Source organism: Syngnathus leptorhynchus, chromosome 4 (genome assembly GCF_054491065.1).
Source record: "Syngnathus leptorhynchus isolate UIUO chromosome 4, UIUO_Slep, whole genome shotgun sequence".
Lineage (NCBI taxonomy): Eukaryota > Metazoa > Chordata > Actinopteri > Syngnathiformes > Syngnathidae > Syngnathus > Syngnathus leptorhynchus.
This window is the reverse complement of record NC_141198.1, coordinates 8220858-8243448: the sequence shown is the minus strand read 5'-3', so window position 1 is coordinate 8243448 and position 22591 is coordinate 8220858. Positions and strand designations below refer to the sequence as shown.

Genomic DNA, 22591 nt, shown 5'->3' with positions numbered 1-22591 from the left:
GCTGTTTTGTAAGCAGAGGGGTTGAGAATGGGGACCAAATTACACATTAATGCTGGTGTTAAGAGTATTTTATGTGATGCAATTTAGCCACACGGGGAGAGCCTTAGTTCTTTATTGCTGACCAATGAAGGAAAACAGTTGCCATTAAAGCATCCCTGTCCTTAAAAATCAGTCCTCACAGGACAGCGAGAGCATCGAAGAGCTTTTAAATGCCTGGACAATGTGGTAATGTGGTATTTCTTATGCTGCCCTTGAGTTTTGGGAGCTTAGAAGAAAATACCAATTAAGGTCTTGTTAACCTCTGCCAATAGCTGCCAGGAGAGCATACTGATGGACCAAATGAGGTGTCTTCGCAAGCTTTCACTTGAAAAGAAATGAGGCGTAGTTAGGAGCAAGGTTGTTTTTCACAAATGCACAAATAATCATCTTTTAAAATGTCCCAAACAAAGGCAATCGTCTGAAAAATTGTGTTTTCTCACTCAACAATATTATTGTCACAGTGGTGTTAACTGTTTTTTTAGGGGTGGTGGCTGAGGGGTGGGGGTTCTGAGTGTGTGTTATTATTTTCCATCAAGCCGAGAAATGTTTTCATTTTGTTAACCGTTACTGCAGTGTGGCTCTGATTGTTAATCAGCAACACTCACAATATTATATTTCGGATGACGGGAGACCTGAGGTACTTCAGCAGCCATTAGTTTGAGTGTAATTGTGAATCGACACACACATGCATGCATGCATGCACACACATCTATACACACACAAACACACTTGTAAGAAAGTTTTGTGGCTTTTGTGCACTTGTTTAATTAGTTCAAGCAGCTTGTTGGCTCTCGCTTATCTCATTTAGTGTTCTTGCAATTAAACACATTATCATAAAAAACCCATAAACCAACTGGTAAATTAAGAATAACTTGATAAATCAAAGTTTAAGTACACGAAATGCTAAAAGAAATATTTGGAGTTAAAGCATCACCCTATAAGAATATTAGTTGCACTCGATCACACACATACAGCTTCTGCTTTTTTTTTACTTTTTGTACTTTGGCATGTCGATGATGTGACGTGTTCTGTTTGTGGCCCCACTAGAGGCTTTGAAGCACAAATGTAGCACCCATGAGGTAAATGTGCCGTGTTGAGACGGTGACTGCTGTGCTAAGGCAGTAGACTGTGAAGGGCGAGGAGCGCCGCTGTGAGGTCTGGGACGATTTAAGTGTTGGCCGCAAGTGGGTGATGGATGGGGGGCCCGCTGCAATTAAAGCCCCACTGCCTCTGACCACAACCAGTGGCATTAACATCTTCAAGGTAAGAAAAAAGCATCTTTACCCCCTCAGGTTCTGCTTTAAAACATAGCACTGGAGAATAATGATTCCATTTTTGGAGGATGGAAACTGAACACTTGCTCAGCTAAGTCTAGACTACCCTGGAATAAAAGTGAGCAGGTTCTCCCGGAGGCCTCCATCTTAAATGGACTTTTAATGAAATTAATGATGTGAGCACAACAAGCTCTCACTAATGCTTGGCAGTTCTCCCTGTGGTCCGTGTTTGCAATTTCCAAATGATTCACAGCCTGATTAGGTTTTTTTTCCCTCTAGAGACATTTTTGAAATAAGTGCACTGCAGCTTTAATAGAACTTGAAATTACACAGAAGCATGGTAAAGTCACTGAAAATCAACAACACAATTTTATCAAAGAAAGAGAAAGACCGGTCCACATTTTCTTCACTGATGTAATGCCTTTTCTGGAAACTGACTAAAAACTTTATGATTAATTATATCCATCCATCTACGGTATTTTCTATAACACTTACCCTCACTATGTTTGTGGGTGTGCTGTAGTGCCCCAGTTGAATTTGTAGGCAGAGGCACTTTGAACTGGTTGCCAGCCAATCGCAAAGCACAAAAACACATTCACACCAAATGCAAGAATCACACATGAGAAATCACACATGAGCACAGGGAGAAAATGGAAATTCCATCAGAGCAAAGCCGCAGCCCTGATTCAAACCCCCAACCGCGAAAATGTGAGAAGAGTCTGCTGCCAATTGCTTGCTGTCTATTGATCATGAATTTCGAAATATTATCTGCAAATTGAATTCTGAAAATAAGGCATATTAACTGGATTGATGTATTCTTGGGGCGGCACGGTGATGCACCAGTTAGCACATCAGCCTCACAGTTCAGAGGGTGTGGGTTCGATTCCACCTCTGGCCCTCCCTGGGTGGAGTTTGCGTGTTGTCCCGTGCCTGCGTGGGTTTTCTCCAGGCACTTCGGTTTCCACCCGCATTTCAAAAACATGCCTTGAGTACTCAAATTGCCCATAGATGTGAGTGTAAATGGTTGTTCGCCTCTGTGTACCCTGCGATTGGCTGGTAACCATTTCAGGGTGTCCCCCGCCTACTGCCCGATGACTGCTGGGATAACGGTACAGAAAATGGATGGATGGATGAATGGATGGATGGATGGATGGATGTATTCTGGGTGGCAAAGTCTAATTTTTAGATGGATGCAGTTTGTTTTCCTTATGTAAGGTTACAACAAAAGGGAGCTACTTTATTTTGGCAAAACAAACTTAACAGACTGAATAATTATTTCAAAATGGATTCTCAAAGGTTGATGAGTTGCCTGAAACTTGTTTGAAGGTAAATATTTTACAAAGATATTAAAAAGTGCACTCTGCAAAAACAGCTTTAGTGAGTGCTCTTAGTATTTGAGTTCTCTTCTATTACAGAACTAATGATCGCAGCAATGAGGGAATGGTGCCAAATGGAGCAGAGTGGAATTATGTGGTTCGGACTCAATAGAGATTAACTAAACATGTGAAGCATCTGCTACATTACATATTTAATTGTATGGCTCAGTAAGACTGAAATGAACAGTGGAGAAACAGTTTTTCATATCTAAAAAAGATTTGGATGTATCATCAGACCAGGAAAATACTTCAAACTTTTCCTGTTGACTGCTTAAGAGCAGACAACTTACCACAAATATATATCAGGCCTGACTCTAAAAGCCAAAGGCAAAAAACAATTGCATTTGTTGTTCAAACCCTTCTTGAAGCTGAGGTAAGAACACTATCCATTTTGTCACTATCAGTCCTGAAGCACTGGTAGGGCTCCGTGCATGTAGCAACATATCAACCAAGACAAATCAGGGTGTTTTTGCCTACTGGAACACAACAGAAGGTCAGGGGGTTGTCAAGAGTCACCTGGCACGGATACGGTAAGAGGATGAGATATATTTATCCTGATACCTGTACCTTCTTATGGAAGTCAAGCTCTACTATGAACATTTTACTGTGTAACTGGGCCTGCAAAATGAATGAATGTGATGATGTGTGTGTATCAAATATATCATTTCAATTATTTTCTTTGCCCCTTTGACGCATCAGTCAATATGACCTTTACCACTGGAAGAATATTTAAATGATAAGCATGGGTCAGGGGGGACTGGTCTGACTGCAGAGCTGAACCTTCAGTCAGTGTAGAGGTGTAGGCAGACATTGGCATATTGCAAAACTTTTGCAATATTATTGGTATGTAGTGTATAATTTAACTGCATCTAAACTTCAAGTGCATCATTTTGTTTCATCTCCCTAGAGAACTTGTTTTTCAATCAGGTTTATTCACGTTAACAAAAGCTAAACTTGGGGGGAAAAAATGCATTTTTGTTAACAAAGTAAAGAAAAAATAACAATGACGTGACAAAAACTAACTGAAAGTATACATTACATTTATTAAACAATAATTTTTAGATTATATTATATATGAACGTTTGGATTTCATTGAAGATGAAAAAAGTGCAGTTAACTTTATTATATAATACTTAGTGTTCTTTTTTATTTGTCAAATCTTGCATTCGACAAAAAATAAATAAATAAATAACTAAATAAAAACTGAATATAACCCTGAACCCAAATTCAAACTCAGAATCTCTCAACTATGTGGTAGAAATGTTCATTAATGTTGCCTGACAACGATTTGCATCCAATCCTGTCATTTAACAAAGGAGGAGCGCAAATTCGAAAACACTCATGTAATTTTCGAAAAATTATAACATATGGAGAAAATGTCTCCTTTATGTATTCATCTTTATTTATAGCTCCAGCAGTGCCTTTATTGCAAGGATCATGTCTCTAAGTTTACAGAGGACTTTTTCATTTGTAAATTCTGTCAAATTATATCATGTCATAATTGGAGTGAACTGGGTCATATTTAATCAGGAGCTGCCTCATGTTGACTGTGTTGTGTCATTGAAGTCTATCAAGAGATGTATCACGTTGGCTTTTGAGATGAAATATGGAGTATGACACATCCCTAATCTGAATGCTCTTTCAGGCAACAAAAGTAGCACATTTGCTCAATGAAGGAGTTTATAACCACTACAATCAATCAATCTTTGAGATAGCGATCGCATCGACCCATCTCCGCCACCCGAGATGCAGATGAACAAAGACAACTCCGATAAGATAATTAGGCCTCCGTAAATGCAAGTTATTAGCACATCTAATGGTTACATCTCCTCGGCTATATTCTTAAGCACTGCATCCTGCAGTAGTTTATCTTACTTATTGTGAACCTGATCCCCTAATTACTAAACGAACGTTGTCAGCAGCATCTGCTGTCGCTCACAAGACAGGTGAGAGTCGGTGTAACATTTAAAAGTTTGTGCAGTAAATGCCCTGAGAATTTCATCGGGGGTTCAAATGTTGAGTTAAAGACAAAGCCCATAACTACTCCTAATAAGAATAACAGGAGTGATATTTTCATCCAATTCTGCCCCTATGAGCCGTTCAATGTGTCCAGTTATTCATCCCAACATTGAGAATATGTCTATTTGTCACACTCAAGTTCTGAGCCTGAGGCATTAACGTGACTTTCAAACAGCAGTTTGTCTGTTCAGTCACAGCTACTTATTGGCCGTATGAAACGGGAAACAGCCCTCTACGAGACTTGTCACTGTCACGCTTTGCATTACAGAATGATTTGTTGTGACTGTTTATTTCAATTTGTATCTGATGAAAACAAGTATAGGTTTCATTCCCAGATCAAGTACAATGTGAGGGCTTGCTACAGCTGCAGTTGTTGCAACCTTAGCTCAAAGGGTATTTTTGTTGTATAAAAAAAACAAATGAGTTCCAATAAAGTCTCGTCCCTATAATGGTATCATGACAGCTACTCAAGTTGACATGTTTGCGCTTGTAAAATGTTACATCCCTATAACCCAAAAGTAACCCATCTATCCATCCATCCATCATGCATGGAAGCAGCTTTGAAATGATTCAATTTGAAACATTTTAATGGAAAAATGTCGCATTCCAAAATGGTGAAGTGAGGCAAAAAGTGTAATGCAGTCTAACAAGGAGTACTTGTTTAATGGATCAAACACAAATAAAAATGATCCTAAAGGCTGACATGATTTTACAAATGTAACACATTAGCGGCACAATGAACTCTGATCAAAGTTCTCACAAGGCAGTTTTAAACACATGGTCTGTCAACGATTTTTTTCTTAATCCATTGACAGGTTTCTATCTGTTGAACTGGGTTTTCCAGATTTTGAGTGACAACACAGCATTCCTATTCATAAAAAAAGACAGAGTCAAAAAAGTCTATTCTTGTGGATACATTTTTGCCATCCACCCTTTCAATTTGGTGGAGTAGTTTTCTTCCAGTTTCAATATGTATTTCCAGCTTTTTATCAAACTTTATCTTGACTATTACAGTTTCGGTACCTAAAATAAAAACAATTATTGAGGCTTCATTGGCATCACGTGGAGAGATCAACATTTCAACATGTAACTCTCAGTGGGTTGAATGTTTTATAAAAGTGAAATGCTAAAAACACAACTTATACAGTCAATGACTCCTCCAACAAGAACCTTAATAATATGAACATTTATGAGGTCCTCAATTACAAAATGCACAACAGAATTTGCATTATAATCCGCTCCCGTTTCTGCATATAGACAGGAACTGACACTCTTTCAATAACCCCTCTAAATACAAGTGTGTTGAAGAAAAAGTACCCTTAACATAGATAATTTTTTCAAAATCATTGTAAATATTTGACAAAATGTTGATGCTTCACACATGGTCAAGGGTGAAAGTAGATAAACAAAATAGTGCACTGCTGACTGAATAACAAAAACTGCGAAACTAGAGTAAAAATAATTTATACAGTGCCGTTTAAAAAGCAAGGTTTCTGTGATATATACAAATGAGACTGAGATGAATTACTACAATATTTCGTCCACATTAATGTGACCTTCAACCTGTAGAACTTAATTGAGAAAATAGTAATTAAAAAAATTGAGGTCATCTGGCTGCAGAAGTGAGCAAACCCTATCACTTTCAAAATCATAATATTTCTCGACACACGTTTTTTAAATTCTAAAATTTAGAGTGCCTCTTAATCCAAAATTCTAGTCGGCTTTTTCTGACTTGGTGGGAATTCCATCAGCACAATTTTCAGTCCACTGTATATAAGTTTCTTTTTTGCCACATATTTGGGAGTGTCTTTTTCTTCTTTGTATGATGAAGCTTCCTTCTTGGCTCCCTACCACATAGTACCGAGATCTGAAGAAGATGGAAGATTGTAAAAAATGTCCCGAATAGTCTATTAGATTATCTGAACTTTACTTGGCGGTTAATCAAAAGCACTTTAAGTAGTGGCAGTATGCGCCAACTTCCATGTGGTTGGTTAATTCTAAAAGCACCCACATGCCTACTTAGAAGACGATGCTGTCCACATTTGTTCACCCACACTATATCTTTCAGTTTTACTTAATTAACCACTCAAAATGATTTTTCTTTTTTTTTTAGGTTTACGTATTATACATCTCATTATTTTAATTACATTCATAAAAGATTCTATTTTTATAATCAAAACCTGCATCTGAAAAAAAGGTATGTATACTTCTTAAACTGAAATCTTCTGGCACCATTGCAGGTCTAGTGCAAATAAAGGCAACATAGTTAGATAATAGGAGTAGATGTGTGACGTAACTCCTGCATTAGGCACAACATTTTTCCCGAGGTGTGTTTCAAGCCATGCGATCTTTTTTTAAAGGAAAACCGAACATTGAACACTTAAAACATGATCTAAACACTTCTTGACTAAAGTGAGTGGGGAACTTTAGGATCTGACTAGTAAGTATGTACATGCAGATGATTCATAATTGGACTGGAAACCGGCAGCTAGGATGTGAGCATGTAGGATCAGGACGAGATGTGTCTTTGCCTATGGCTTCCTGCTCGGCCCCTCTGCTTGTCATATTTAAAAGTGACGATAAGGAAGATGAGAAGAGTGACACCCTGAATCCCAGCCAGGAGAAAGAAGTAGTAGTGCAAGGAGCAGTCATTGATGTTTCCTAGAGAAACGGTGAGAGAAAACAAGACAGTCTTTATTCCTCACTTCAGTTGCAAGTTCAAGTATGTGGTACTTTTCACAGAGTGGATGACTGACAAAAATGACACAAGTAAATTGTGAGGATCAAAAGAGGCCATCTTGCAATGTTCCTCCTCTACATGTTGTAAAAGAATACTGCAGACGTGCTGCGTAACAACAGGTTTTTAATTTTTCTGAAAGACAACACCCCGTTTTGTACCGAGGGTCTCAGCAAAGACAAAACTGTCAGGAAGAACCATTCAGCAAGCTGCCTTCTTACATTTCAACTCACTTTTCAAAAACAAATATGGTTGATCTCCCATTTTGAAGCTACAAAAACAAAGTAATAAGTGAAGAATCAGAACATACAGATCAACGTGGGTGTCTTTGATACCTATTAAAAGAAATTGAAGCTTGTTTTCCCCTGGGAATGGGACACAACAAAGTACTTAAAATAAAATTCTTAAAAAAATAGATCAATAAAATAAATATTAAAGTAAAACAATAAAATACAACACATTTATTTGCCAAACTCACATATGGTACAATGAAATGTAGTATTTAAGGAAAGTTGTAAATCAGACTTTTCTACCGAGGAAAAGTTCATTAGAATGCCCTTTTGAACTGGGAGGTCTAAGTAGCTTGCTATCGGCAAATTCTTAAATGTACCGTTATATGGTACATAATATGGGACTCTTGATGCAATCATAGTTATTCCTCAGCAAAAAACAATTTGTTTACAGCATGTTCTGTAGTGAAATGGTGTTCAGGTCTTAACCTCATAACCAAAATAGAATCAAAATTTGCAATAAAGATACTCATTGTGATTTATTTTTTGTTTCATATTAATTTTATGACCATACCACTTACATTACCTGTATAAATGTCAAAACGATTGCAGCAAACATACATAGCTTCATAAGCGGCACAACCACAGCAAGACATTCCACAGGCATGGAAATGTGTCGTGCAAGGATTAGCCAATCGATTTGCTGTCGTCAACAAGCACTACATAGCACAATTTCCACCATTGCACCAGGCAAACCGCCACAATATTCATTTCCCTACATCGGAGGCATGATGTCATAAGAGATTCTGTGCTAACACAAAACCCCTCATGTTCTTGTACATGATTTAACGCGTTGTTCTTTCCTGCTGATCAAACAACAGGATTAACTCGTATGAAACATCTTTGAGATTTACGTGATCTGTCGCACTCAGTAGAGCATCACAACATGGCAATGTGCTTGCACAAGTATTTTTTTTTATAAATCTCTCTGTTGTGTGCACAGCCGTTTGGTAATTAGACATTCAATCGAGAAAAGAATCACTGGGATGACAGGATGCCACGTAAACAACTGAGACGTCTGTTGATGCGCCTTCAACACAACAGTGTCAACCGTTTGATCTTTGATGAACACTGGTGAATGACTGTGATGTTGTGCCACAGCATTCATAAAAGGCAACACGCGGAGACAATAATCTGTCGTCTGCCATGTTGAGTCTGTCATCATCTTAATCTGGTCAAATGTTTACATTATGACAGGTGGACCAAAATACCAAAAAGCTGTGTAAATAATTCATAAAGCGGGAAACAATGTGGTTCACAGATGAGAGATGAAGCAAAATGAGGGCACTATGAACACACTTGGATTGTCATCCAAATCCAATAAACTAATTGAAAAGATTAGAAAGTCAAGAGTCATCCGGCTGCAGTCTTAATTCATAGTCCTAACTCATTCTGTACATTCGTCAAAGGTTTGAGGGGAAATCAATCAAATTGTTGTTTCAGCTACAAGTTTTCTGTCCATACTGCAAGTTATAGCCCATGGTAAGTAAGCCTATTGTTTTTTTTATTTTGATCTTAAAAACAGGAAAAGATATCAATAAGATATTCATTTGTTATACAAAAGACCTCCATTAAAATGCTGACATTTCACTCAATGTGCCCGTAAGCCTGCTTCAGTGGGATGTGCGAATATCATCTGCTCGTAATGTCTTCAAAAGTCCTGGACATCTGATATTAGATTTGGACAACTTGAGCCGTGGTCAAAGGAAAGCTCATTTGCCATCATGGGACTTGAACAGTTCAGAAAAGAACTCACTCTAAAATACATTTAGCCACATCAAAGGATTTTAAATTAAATACAGAAAATTTGATTTTAAGAAACATCTGAACATAATGCTTGCGATTGTAATAATTTAATCGCCAAAGAATCTACTCAATTATTGAACACAGGTAGAATGAAGTCAGATGAAGATATTTTCCTGAATCTATCTCATAATCTATTTTAATTTAAAACAATATATGCTTTAAAGATTTAACCTCTACCTTCTTGCTACGCAAACTGTTTTGGTTGACGTGTGTTAGTGGAATGTACTTTTACAAATTTAAATGCAAGTTATCTCGTCATCCATGATTCCAAACTGTCAGCAAAATGACTGCTTGTTTCTTTGTAAACACACCTGCCAACAACATCAAACAAGGAATTGCAGCTTTTCCAACATGATGGAAAGACACTTTTGAGACTGGAACTTTTAAATGCAACACTCCACACATGCTGACTTTTCCGGGATGAGCAGCTGGAGACAGAGTGACAGCATCAAGGCGTGTGATGCCGGACCAGTAGTTCCATCTCCATGTTAATGCTCAAGGGACAGCTTTAGTAAAGTCGAGCAGGGAGGTGTAATCAGACCCCCAGACTGCGATTAATGTTCCTCATTTATCTTCAGGCCAGTGCGGCTCAGTAAAACTCAGAACAGTTCACCAAGGAAGCTGTTTACTGAACACCATTATGCCGGAAGCCATGGAAATGAGCCGAAACGTTTCCACCTTAAGAGCTAAGAGGACTCAATATGCTAATATCTAACAAACTATGGGGGGTAAAAAAAACAGCCACAATACAAACGGTCCAATTCCTGACTGTACTTAATACCTAAGCTTTGTGTCATTCTTTTTTTTTTTTTTAATCTGTGGCCATGAGGATGTTTTGTGCTATTTCTTTAGCTCACCATTCAAATGATGTGTTTATGAAAGACAAAAAAAAAAAGGTATTTTGACCAATCTGGCTCAACATTGACTGCCCCTTAAATGAAGCTCAGCTGAGAAACTGATAGATTTCATGAAGCGTGTAACTTACCTTCCGGAGCTAACATAACCAAAATCGCACTCATTCCAGATGCACATTAATAATGAGCTATTAGGGTTTTGTGGCTACATTATTTATATCTTTACCACATGGTCATAGAAATGTCATCTTGGTCACCTTCTGTCGGTAGGAACCCATCAATTTGCTGCCAACACTTCGCTATTCGTACTGCCACTTACAATTGCGCACAGATTTACACAACCTTGTGTCGTTAGGCTGACATGTCTATTTATTCTGGAAAAATTCTCTTTGAACAGCAGCACTCCACAGGGTGTTTTGCCACCCCTTTCCACAACTAATTCACAACCCCCTTAAGTGGATTTTAAATCACCACAACCTATTCTAGTCCTGTCCTGGTAAAATAAATTTCAGCAATCTAAATTGGTACCAGCGAGTCAACACTCACACGCATGATATGCGTGATCAATAGCATACATCAGTGTGTTCCAAGCGTGGTCAGTTGTTGGTGTGTGTGGACAACAGAGGCAATCATCTGTGATGATGATCCAGTTTAACAACCAAATCACATAACGCAGGCCTAACATGGCTATTTTAAAGGAGTGCGTTCAGAAAGCAAAATATACTGTAGCTTCTTTGTCAAGATAAAATGTAGCTATTATAACTAAATTGGTATAGGCCTAAACTAGAAATGTTATCAGACATGATGGAAGGAGATTTCTGCTATTTTACGGTTAGAACATTTCCGTAGATTTTCATGATTGTGGTTTCAGTTTAAAAATGTGTAGAGTCACTCTTGAACATACTAAGAACTATATACCTGATTTTTTTTATCCTTCTATACATCTAAATAAAATCCACAAAATACTGAACCATTTGTGAGAAATCAGTAAGTGGCAGGGGATGTGTCACCTTCAATTGTCACCTTTTCTTACCAAAATCTTTGTGGGATGACATCCAGCCGATCTCCTTGAGGGACACAATGGCCAACAAACCCGAGCCCACAAAGGAGCCTATCCCGGAGAAAAAGAAGAAGAGCCCCATGATGGCACTCTGCATAGACTTGGGTGCAGCAGAGTAAGCAAACTCCAGTCCTGCAGAAAAGAGAAAACCCTTATTTCATTAGTGTCAATGAAAACATCAGGCTGCTTGGCTGGTAGCTTTATTGGCTGAATGGATGAGTAGTTGGGATGTGTCAAACAACGATCAATCGAGTAATTGGTAATCATTGAGAATTGGGAAATTCTGAATACAAAATAGAATGCACAACTTGGTCGTAACATAATCAAAGCATTTTGAAATTGGGTATACACTGGTTTTCAATATAAAGGTCAGTGGTGGTCCTTGTCTAGAGTCTGGCAGCATTTTCTAGTTGGTTGTCAATCTGTTATACGATGCTATAGTCTGGAAGACAACCACATTTCAAATTTCTAGAAGACAAATCATACTGTTTGCACAGACAGATAGAAAGCATGAGGTGAGGAGTGGGGGGGGGGGTGTCTTATTTTCCCACCACCAGACCAGTCTGCCTGCAAGCTGACATTGATAATTTCATGGCACCTCATGTGATTTTTCAAATACAGCCCGATAGCTACATCTGTCTAGGAAGATTACAGAACTGAGGTTGAATATGTTTGCTTTTTATGACAGCCTCCTAACATATTGATGCCTATGTCTTGGTAAAGGGGGCTACAAAAATGTTGGGATTAGAGCATTGTAATTTCTTTCTATGTGATTTCAATGATTGTGTTTTTGTATCATAGGATAGGACCTTTTGATTGTAATTTTTGACTGCAAAAGAAGTAATGCCTGAAAACCTAAAACAGTATGAGGTAATAATTTGCAACAAAAGTCTCAGATCAAATCTAAATGATGTATCACATCCCCACCATTAATGAAACAAACAATGTAACCTTTACAGCCATAAAAAAACAAAAGAACATGGGATTTCAAATGCATTGTGCATTTTCTTCCCAAGGGAGCAGGTAGAAGTGTTTTTCTTGCAAACAAAATGTCAAGTGTCCTTCTTCTGAGAAAACAAAATGAAAACAAACTGACCTCGTACAAAAGTAAAAAGTTCCTTGGTGTCTTTCAAGACAGCGGAATGAATATGTTTGACGGTAGTGGCTTTTGATTTATTCAAACAAAAGCAGACTAAGAGGAGAAAAAAAATATCTTTTTAGTCAACATACTTAATGTCACAATTCTGTCAGACTATTCTCCTTGACGCACGAGCTGAAGTATGGAGCGAGAGGGAGACAGGGCTAATTTTTTAATTATTTCAGGGAACTTAGCTTAGCTTTGTGTTTGGATTTGAAACAAGCACTCAGTGTGACTGTCTTGTGAAGCTCATTTATATGGAGTAATCATCTATGGAATAATGCTTGTATCTCCATCTATCCATTCTCCATACCGCTTGTTCCCACAGGGTTACGGGTGCACTGGAGCCTATCACAGCAGTCATCGGGCAAGTGGCGGGGGACATCCTGAACGGGTTACCCGCCAATCGCAGGGCACACAGACAAACAACCATCCGCTCTAACACTCACATCTACGGGCAATTTGGAATGCTCAATCGGCCAACCATGCATGTTTTGGGGATGTGGGAGGGAACCGGATTACCCGGAGAAAACCCACGCGGGCACGGGGAGAACATGCAAACTCTACATAGGAAGGGCCGGAGGTGGAAACAAATCCGGATCGAATGAACTGTGAGGCTGACGTGCTAACCAGTGCTTCACTTTGCAACCTTATGCCTCTATCTATGCATTGTAATAACAAAATTTAATATGAAATGGTTTTAATTTGGGAAAGAAAGCGGGGGGGGGGACCGGATAGGCATAAATATCATTTGTAATAACTAAAGTGAATGCCTGTTGAAATTGTTAAATTATCAAAAAAATTCCCATGGAAGAGAGTTCACGTCGGCTGGAGTAAAATGAAGGTAACGTAACTAAACTTGGCAGTAAAAGCACTAAAACCTATAAGCTGTACATAGTGGGACGGAAAACTATGTAGTGTTACCCGGTAACACACATTTGCTACCCACAATTCTAACCTAAGACATGTTTCTTTTACTTATACATTGACCGCTGCGGCATATCTATCTGCATGAGTGAGAGAGAGACAGAGAGCAAAAGAGTAAGTGCGAGGGAGAGCGAGAAAGAGAAGCTCTTAACAAGCTCTTCCGCAAGTTCTAGTAGAAGAGATGAATTTGTGAAATAGTTGTTGACAGAAAACCAATATCAAACATTTATTAAGCTGCAGCAAGCACTGACACCGACTTTGGAGTCGGGTCAGACAGGGAGCCACGTTTGTCTCTGCCTGCACCACAAAAGAGCTACAACACTGCCCAGCATCCATGTTTTGAAAAGGAAAAGCCTAGACCAGAAACATGATGGCCCCAGGAGGGAATGTACTCGCATCAGTGTTAAACCGTAGATTGCTGATTAATCAATCAATAAATTCATTCAATCAATCAATCAATCAATCCATCCAAGTACCTGCAATGCTGGCAAAGATTTCACTGATGCCTATCAGCACATATTGAGGCACTTGCCACCAAATGGGTAAATCCGCTGCATAGTAGACTACGTTGCCAAGCACTTGGTCAATGGGACCATTTGCGTTGATAATCTCCAGGCGTTTTGTCTCCAGAATACCTGGGAAAAGAAAAAACAGGCCATTTGACATCAACTGCCAGTCAAAAGCAAAAAAAGAAACTCATATACACTGCCAATTTAGTGACTAAGCATTTTTTTTACATTTTATTTCCATCCATTTCATTAGGCTCAACTCCACGTGCTTCTGTATTATGAGCGCGACGAGAAGTCCTTTATGAAAATGGCCACTTTAAGTAGATCATTAACCACTACTTCATTCTTTACTGAACTTGGTGGCTATTATTGTGCAGCCAGCAGCTCCAGTATTTGCAGACAAGGCCTAAAGGAAGCCTCCTATCATAACGACACTTAATGCTGCACTTGGATAGCAGTTGGAGTCATGTAATCCGACCATGCAATAATAGAAGCTGTCCATCTCAGTCCATACAGCGACTGGAAAGCAGTGACTAAGTCCTTCACTACAAAAACACAACCCTACTTAGCCCCTCCTTACTAAACACCAAACACCCGGACATGATCCCAGGTCCTGGCAATTGAGCTCCCTAAGATTCAAATTAGAAGACAAACTTTAAAGCAAATAATGTAATATTGTAAAAAAAAAAAAGGCTTCGTATTTTATGAGAGCCTGCTTTCTTCAGTCACCCTCCCTTTGTACACAAAGCAAGTATACTATATCTGGCGACCTCTCGTAATGCATAGGAGGTCCAACTTGCACTGCGGCCATTTCATTGCAGGAGAGTTGCAGGCTGAATATTCAATGTGCTCAACTGCACTATTCTGGATAGCACCTATTTTCACCTGGGTTACAGGATTATCCCAGCTGACTTCTGTGTTTACATGCTTTCTCCAGTACGCCGGATTCCTTCCACATTCCAAAATCAGGTACAGTAAGGCTCTTAGTGGATGGAAAGTGTAGAGCACATTTATGTCAATGTCATCACTTTGTCCAAACTAAGTGAATGCGGGAGCCACACTGCTCGTGCGCAAAGTCACTGTTCTGTGACCAATGCCCACATGCCTGCTCCATCGTAAACCCTTTCTCATCGCTCCCAGGAATTGCTCGCTGCAATATTCAGAATTTATTTTACTGCGAAAGGGCTTTACTTTTCCCCCAAAAGTGAGTGATAAAAGCAGACACTGGATTGGTCTTTCAATCTCATAACTGAATATGTCGGAGAACCATCTTTCCATCTTAAAATGCCGATGTCCTCTAAAAATATATCTTAGAATTACATAATACAGGCTGTTCACATGCAGGGGTTATTTATCGATCTGTGACATAATTTAATGAGATTTACTGTTTCACTTAATATTATATGACTGATGTTAAAAATTCAGTGCTATATTCAAAACAGATGCAGTTAGGCATCATGTTTTATAGTCTTGAATATGAAATGTGACGTGGAGGTTGTTCCATCTTTGATACTTGACAAAATAATCCCTAACTTTATTCTATCTTTTTGAAGAAAGAGTACACAGGGAACATGTTTTTGTGTACTCACCCGCTGCCACAGCCGACCACATGACAAAGAACATTCCCACTGCAATCCTCTTCAGAGAGGAAGGCAACAGGCCACGCCGCTTCAAAATAGGGTCCACCACTTTGTCCTTAAGAGGAATCAGCATGAGGATGAGCACAGCATCAAACATGGTGAGCCAGGCTGCCGGGAAGCGAAATATCTAGAGGATTTAGAGGAAATAGATTAAATAAAACTGTACAAAATGCAATAAAGCGTGAAAGCTGTGAAGAATTTCTTCACAATCTAACACAGCTGACTGAGTCTGTATGTGGATGCATTTTTGGCTTGCTATTACTTTGGCACCCCCAGGTGGTCATAGTTAAATGTGACTGAAAACTGGACTATACCAACACATTTGAATGCATTTCCACAACAGTCTCTTTATCAAAGAATCCCTTTTGATCCGCAAGCAGACTGTGGAGTATTACACCAACCAGTCATCTAGAAGTTTGAAACATGATTAAAGGAACCTGCATATGTTTCTGCAAAAGTTAAAATGCCTTCTGAGTGTCTCTCTGGCTAAAATCATCTTCCCAAGATGAACTCACTTTTGTTAAATGTGTCTATTGTTAGCAAATTTTCAAATTGATCAAAATCCATAAGTAACAAGTGCTAGAGTTCCCTTACACTTATCCATTGCTATGCCAGCAATTTCTAGGATTCAGGTAAAACTCAGTGAAGTAGTATTCTTGTGGATATGTTTGTATGTAAGCATTTGCACCTAAAAAGTGTAAACTACTCAAGCAAAGTGACTGTAAATTATGTATCGACAGATGCTGAAAAAACGTTGTTTTTTTTTTCTTCGAGTTCTAAATGCTTCCCTTTCATTTGTAGCAATGCGCTTAATGTCGCAGTGCACATTCGAACAGAATGAACATGACAAATTGCTCTGTTCCTACTCATGCATATGTATTCACAAGAGGGCCCAAAGACAAGCGTGGGTTTCGTGCAAAGACGACGAGGATGCATAAAGAGAATCTGATTTTCGATTCTATTATATCTATGAAAACAGCAGAGGAACGCATATTACTACAGATTTATTTTTACATCACTAAACCTTGAATTTTTGTTAGTTAGTGTTGAAAGGGGTTGAATTGATTTGCTCGGTTGGGAACGACACACGTTGTGGTTAGAGAGAAGTGGCACGCACACTATGTGCACTCAGAAACACATTCAGTAAACAGTACGAAGACTGCATACCCTTCCCACATTCTCCAGCATGCCTCAGTATGAAATATATGGTACATAATATCCATCCATCTACTGCATGTTTAATACCACTTAGATAGCTAGACAGGTTGATAAAACAAAAGACAAACACACACAGACACGGTGAAGAGATGAAACAATTGCATTTAGCTTTGAATGTAACGCACCATAAATAATTACAAGACATTCATTCACTTGCAGTTCCACTTTCAGTGTTCTGTCTCCTTGAATAGATCTAATTTGTTCAGATATGCCATTGAGCTGTGTCAGGTGAGGAAGTAAAAAACCACTGCGGCATCAAATCTCATTTCCTCTTTGATTTTGAGAAGTGTCAAGACTTGTAGCATATAAAGTCTGGGTTTCATTTTTGATACTGTGCAGTATGTGGGGAAAGAAAACAACCTGCCATGTCGATTCTTTTATGATAACCAGTTCATCAGCATTAAACATGAGATCTTGTTTAGGTGAAATATAAAGTTAAGGCAAAGATATTCATGAATTCCATTCTAATTGTTAAAATTACTCAATTACCTGAAAAGGTACCCGAAACGACAGCTGCGTTATATCATGTAAATAGACTGTGTATCTCTATGCGGTACTTCTACTTTACAGATGAGAAAATAAAGCAAGACTGCAGATGTATCCAGCTATGTTTCATCATAATATCCTTCCAACAAACATCTCGGCCAATAATAATCTCACTAGATTAATCGAGAGCCATCAAACGGAGGCGCTGTTGTGGAGTGTTCCGACTACGGACAGGTTGCTAATCTGCAAGGTATTAGTCTGTTAAGTAAAGTTGTGACTTAATCCCTAAGGCATTACCACAACCTTTGCCAGCCTCCAGCTGTTACCTACCTCTGTCACCGGGTCAGTGACCTACAGTTTCAATAATAATAATAATAATAATAATAATAATAATAATAATAAATATCAATAATAATAATACATTTTATTTGTTAGGCGCCTTTCAAGACTCACAGAAAAATAAAAAAATAAAAACACATTTAAAAACACGACAGAGAGAGAGAGAGAGTGAAAAGAAGAGGGAAAGAGAGCGAGAGAAAGTGAGAGCGAGAGGGAAAGAGAGCGAGAGAGCGAGAGAGAGAGAGAGAGAGAGAGAGAGAGAGAGAGAGAGAGAGAGAGAGAGAGAGAGAGAGAGAGAGAGAGAGAGAGAGAGAGAGAGAGAGAGAGAGAGAGAGAGAGAGAGAGAGAGAGAGAGAGAGAGAGAGAGAGAGAGGGGTAGAGGTCAGAGGAAGTGGTCGGAGACAATGACAGAGGTCAGAGGAAGTGGTCGGAGACGATGACAGACGTCAAAGTGAGAAGGCCTTTCTAAACAGATGAGTTTTGAGTTTAGATTTGAAGTGTGGGACTGACAGAGTGAGGATGGCGGTGATGTGTGGGGTGAGTGACGACGGAGGTGGTGGATGTTTCTGAGATGCAAGTAGGCGGATCGGGTTACGGGAGGTGAAGGAAAGTGTACTGTCGAGGATGAGAGTAGATTGTCAAAAATCTAGGCTCCTTTTGTACGAAAAGTCGTGCAGTGGTATTGAGGTGCAGTATAGAAAAAGAAATATCCAATCTAGCCAACAAATCTATACTAGTTGTGGCATTACTTGTTGATTTACCATGCGGGAGTCAGTCGTGCTGTTCAAGGCAGCAACTGGAATCATAAGATGGAGGCCCTGCAGGATGTATGTCGTCTGCATCTGTAACGTCATGAACAGATTAACATTAAAGAATTCAATTCCCAGACCCACTTTAATGTGCTTTCTCTATATTTATACACTCGCTTTTGTCACTGCATAAAATACATCTTATAAATTCCAAACTGATTTACCTGGAAATACACTGTCCAGTAAGGAATAAGGGCTAAGAAAACTGGTAGGATTTTCACCAAGGATTTCACTTCCTCCACTTTCTCTTCAGGAAATTTTCCTCCATAGGTCACTTTGGCAGCATCCAACAGAGTTGGTTTATTGCTTCTACAAAAGAAAAGGGTTAAAATATATATATTTTTTTATCTGTGACTGACATTGATCGTCGTACATGTTAACAAGGTTCTGACTGTCACAAGTTTGGGTTTCCATCCCGACGCCTCCATTACACTACAAACTACAATTCCAATGAACTTAACGATACTGGTATCAGCCACCCTTTGTGGCCATTTCACCATCAAGAAATAGAAATTAGAATTAAAAAGAAATTCCATTAATTTCGGGAAATTTTAAGGAAAATTGCTATACAATATTGTGTTATATTGGTCTTTAAAATTATCTGTCACTGTTTTTGTTGGGGGGGTGTCAGTGACATACTTTTCAACCTCTATACAATCAAATTCAGTAGATAAGAGGCAAATAGTTTAATTTCTTCAGACCTACTTGTGCTAGGTAATTTAGGATACAATGTCAATTTTCTGATTTTTTTTTAGTTATTATTCATCTAGTTTTGCTTTTAAGTCAAGCAGACACACATGATAACATCCTTGTGGAAGATGGATGTCAGTAGCAGAAGAAAATAAGTATCAGGATCGAATGAGCGATGAGAAATGGGTTTGACCACACTGAGCTGCATTATTCTAAATAAACACTTTCATGTTCTGTTGCTGAGACATGTTAGCTTTGTTACATTACCCACTGGAGTCCCTTGACACAGCACATTCATTTTGTTATTCAATTAAGGTGCGTAATGTTCATCTTAACAAATAGACAAGGGTGACGTATTACCTGAGCAAGTCAGGTTCTTTGGGTTTTGAGGAGCAACAGGCAAAGCTTAGTATCTTGAACATATCAGTGAAAGCACTGCCATCAGCAGGCTTGGTGATAAAAACTGTGCGGCCCAGGAGGAAAACAAGAAAGGAAATGCCAAGGCACACGGTAGGGATAATGTAGCCAAGCTCAAAGCTGAAATTTTGCTGGATGTAGGCTACACCTCCCAGTGACAAGATGGCACCAAGGTTAATGCACCAGTAGAACCAATTGAAGAATCGGCGTGTGGCCTCCGGTCCTCGGTCTTTGACCTATTGGAGAACATCAACAAAGGCGTCGCTGTTACACACATATAATACTGCAAATCATAAAGCCTCCTCAGAAATTAAATGAACTCCGGAAAAAAACATTTTTAGTATGTTAACAAAAACAACAACAGCAAAACTTGAAGTCCTTATTGTACTCAAAAGATATTCAAAAAGTTTAACAACCTGATCACATCTGCTGTGCAAAAAAGTTGATATTATTTTGAGCGGTGAAATGTTAAAAGATCAGACGGGTCAAAATTCTTTCTCCAGCATTCGATTAGTCATTGTCTATATGGGCTAAAATTGCAAATATCAATGGCATCTAATTCTCTGAAAAAAGATGAATATGATTCTGTGAGACAACGCTTCCGACCTTATCCAAAATATTGCCAGTTTCGTTTTTATATTTTCAGACTCAGGTTATTGTATTTACTATATCGATGTCCTTCTATTTTGCTGACAACCAGTCAAATTTTTTTGTTCAATAAGTGGCGTAATGTTTCTCCTAGAAAGAACATGAAATCTGACGGCAGAAGTGCTATCTAAATTATGGGAATACTTCTATCAAAATAATCCAGTAAACCAGTCCAAAATGTATGATCTAGTGACACATTAATTGGTCCAAAATAGCAGCATACAGTTATTTTATGTTCTTGCCTGTGGATTAAATCTTTTTGCAGGGAATCGAATGGCAGACAAAGAATGTTGATCTGTTTCTACAAGGAAGCCTGTGCTGATAGCTCAATAAAAGAAATAGATTACACAACAGTTGGTTCAATGCGTATTCTTGTGACAGCAGTGACCCACATAGAGTTACTCCTTTGGAGAAAACAAATAGATATTATCTATATGTGATGAAAAGGAAAAACAGAACAGTCGTTCAGAGCTTAAATCAATTCCTGAGGTTCCTCGCTATTTTCGTGTGGATTTTAGAAAAGTAAAATCATGTTTTAGAATCGTGCAGAAAAGTACAATGTTTATAAAGCACTTATTTTATTTTTTTTGCTCACCTACACTTACTGGAACATGTGTGCCTCTATTCACTGATTCTTCCATTGGCAATCAGTTACATTCAAATATCTGACTGATCTACTCTGTTATATTTTTGATTGTTGTGAAATCCAAGACCTATTTATTTCTGTTTTTCTCTTTTGGTTGCCTGCAACATAAGGGTCTTTATCTGAAGCAGCGTGGTTGTTCATGATCAAAAGCATTGACACAAAGTTAGAAACGTATAATGAGCACAGGCGGCTCTCTGAGGTAACAATATCAGCCCTCCTGTGAAAATATTTTCTCATGGCTGGTGTGATAAGGTTTAGAAACCCGATCACTGGTTTTTTTTTTATTTATTTTTTTAACATTTATATGCATTTTAGCTGTAAAGTTTTTTTCTCCCTTACTGAAATGGTTTCACTTCTTATTCTCCATGTTTGGTACTTTCTTTACACATGTTTGTGGTCGTGACTGTGTGATTTTGTATGTGTGCAAAATGCAATTAACTGGCCTTGACGATGAATAATATGCGTGCCTAAGTGAACCCTCATGGTAAAGATAAAGTAAATCACATGTCTGACTCAACTATGCATTCCCAATTATGCAGGCTGAAGTTAAGACTGATCACATTTAGATACATGACAACAATTGCATTCTTAATTAAACACAGTTAAAATGACTATTCGTACAATACCTGGTCTGCTCCAAATGGAGTGATGTTTGACTTGACAGTCCCTACACCCAATGCAATGAAAAAAAGTCCACTGTAAACTATAGGGCCACAATAAGGTGCACGGATGGGGCAGGTCACATTGCTTGGAGGGGTACTGTTTGTGCTGAGACACTCAGCGGGTTGCACTGGAAATGCAGCCTCTTCTCCACACATATTTACTCTGGTGTCTTCATTTGAAATGAAAGGGAAAAATAGAATACCTATAAAGTACAAAATCAAACTTGAGGCAATAGTCCAAAACTTTCCAAGGTATGCATCGGCCAACCAGCCTCCAAATGGGGATATCAGGTAAGTTACCCCCATGAACATCAGGGGAGCCTGACTGGCTTGCGTGCCCTCCCAATAGAAAGGGCTACTATTCAAAAAGAGGACAAGGTTGGATGTAATGCCATAGAATGCAATCCTTTCCAATGATTCAGCTAGCAAGATAGCAGCACATGCAAGTCTTCTTCCCTGGAAAACTGATGGGGTTGACGGTCTTCCATTAGTCCCATTATCAGAGTCCAAGAGAGGTGTGCTCTCGTTGGTATGCTTGTTGATAGCCATCGTCAAAAAGGATCGATAGCTTCCTTCCTTTTATAAAAGAGTCCAGCCCTGCAACGATCAGTGCAAACGATTTGAATCATGATTAAATCTATTCGTATCTGTCAAATAGCACATCGCCATCAACAGTGTTGAAACATCAGACCCGGCCATATCATATTATAGTGGCACATACAGTCATCAACTTATTAAGAAACGTCAGCTAACTTTACTTGAGCAATCTGACAGTTCGCTGCGACTTTAGATCCACATTACCGTGAAGATCACTGACACGCGTCCAACGGAGGGTTTATCTCCATTGATGTTGTTTATCCTTGAAACGTTTACTTCATGAAGAACTGGAAGTCAACCAGAAGTGTCACATCACTACCCCGTGACACCCAAGCAGTCAACAAGCTGTTGGATTTGCGCGTGGTTTGATAAGCGATTTATAATACAAGTGTTACTCTGTTCACTGTTCC

General features: G+C 38.8%; 1 protein-coding gene across 1 annotated transcript; it reads right to left on the bottom strand.

Moving 5' to 3' along the window:
* Nucleotides 1–5352: 5352 nt before the first annotated feature.
* Nucleotides 5353–22583, bottom strand: slc15a4 (solute carrier family 15 member 4). The gene is made up of 9 exons (XM_085909412.1): nt 22386–22583; nt 21549–22181; nt 19572–19864; nt 18686–18830; nt 18474–18554; nt 15619–15796; nt 13997–14155; nt 11429–11587; nt 5353–7369 (listed from the first exon to the last, which is right to left on the bottom strand). Exons 2-9 carry the CDS (start codon nt 22131–22133, stop codon nt 7218–7220), a joined length of 1752 nt encoding a protein of 583 aa, XP_085765538.1. The 5' UTR covers nt 22134–22181; nt 22386–22583; the 3' UTR covers nt 5353–7217.
* Between the last annotated feature and the right edge of the window lie 8 nt (nt 22584–22591).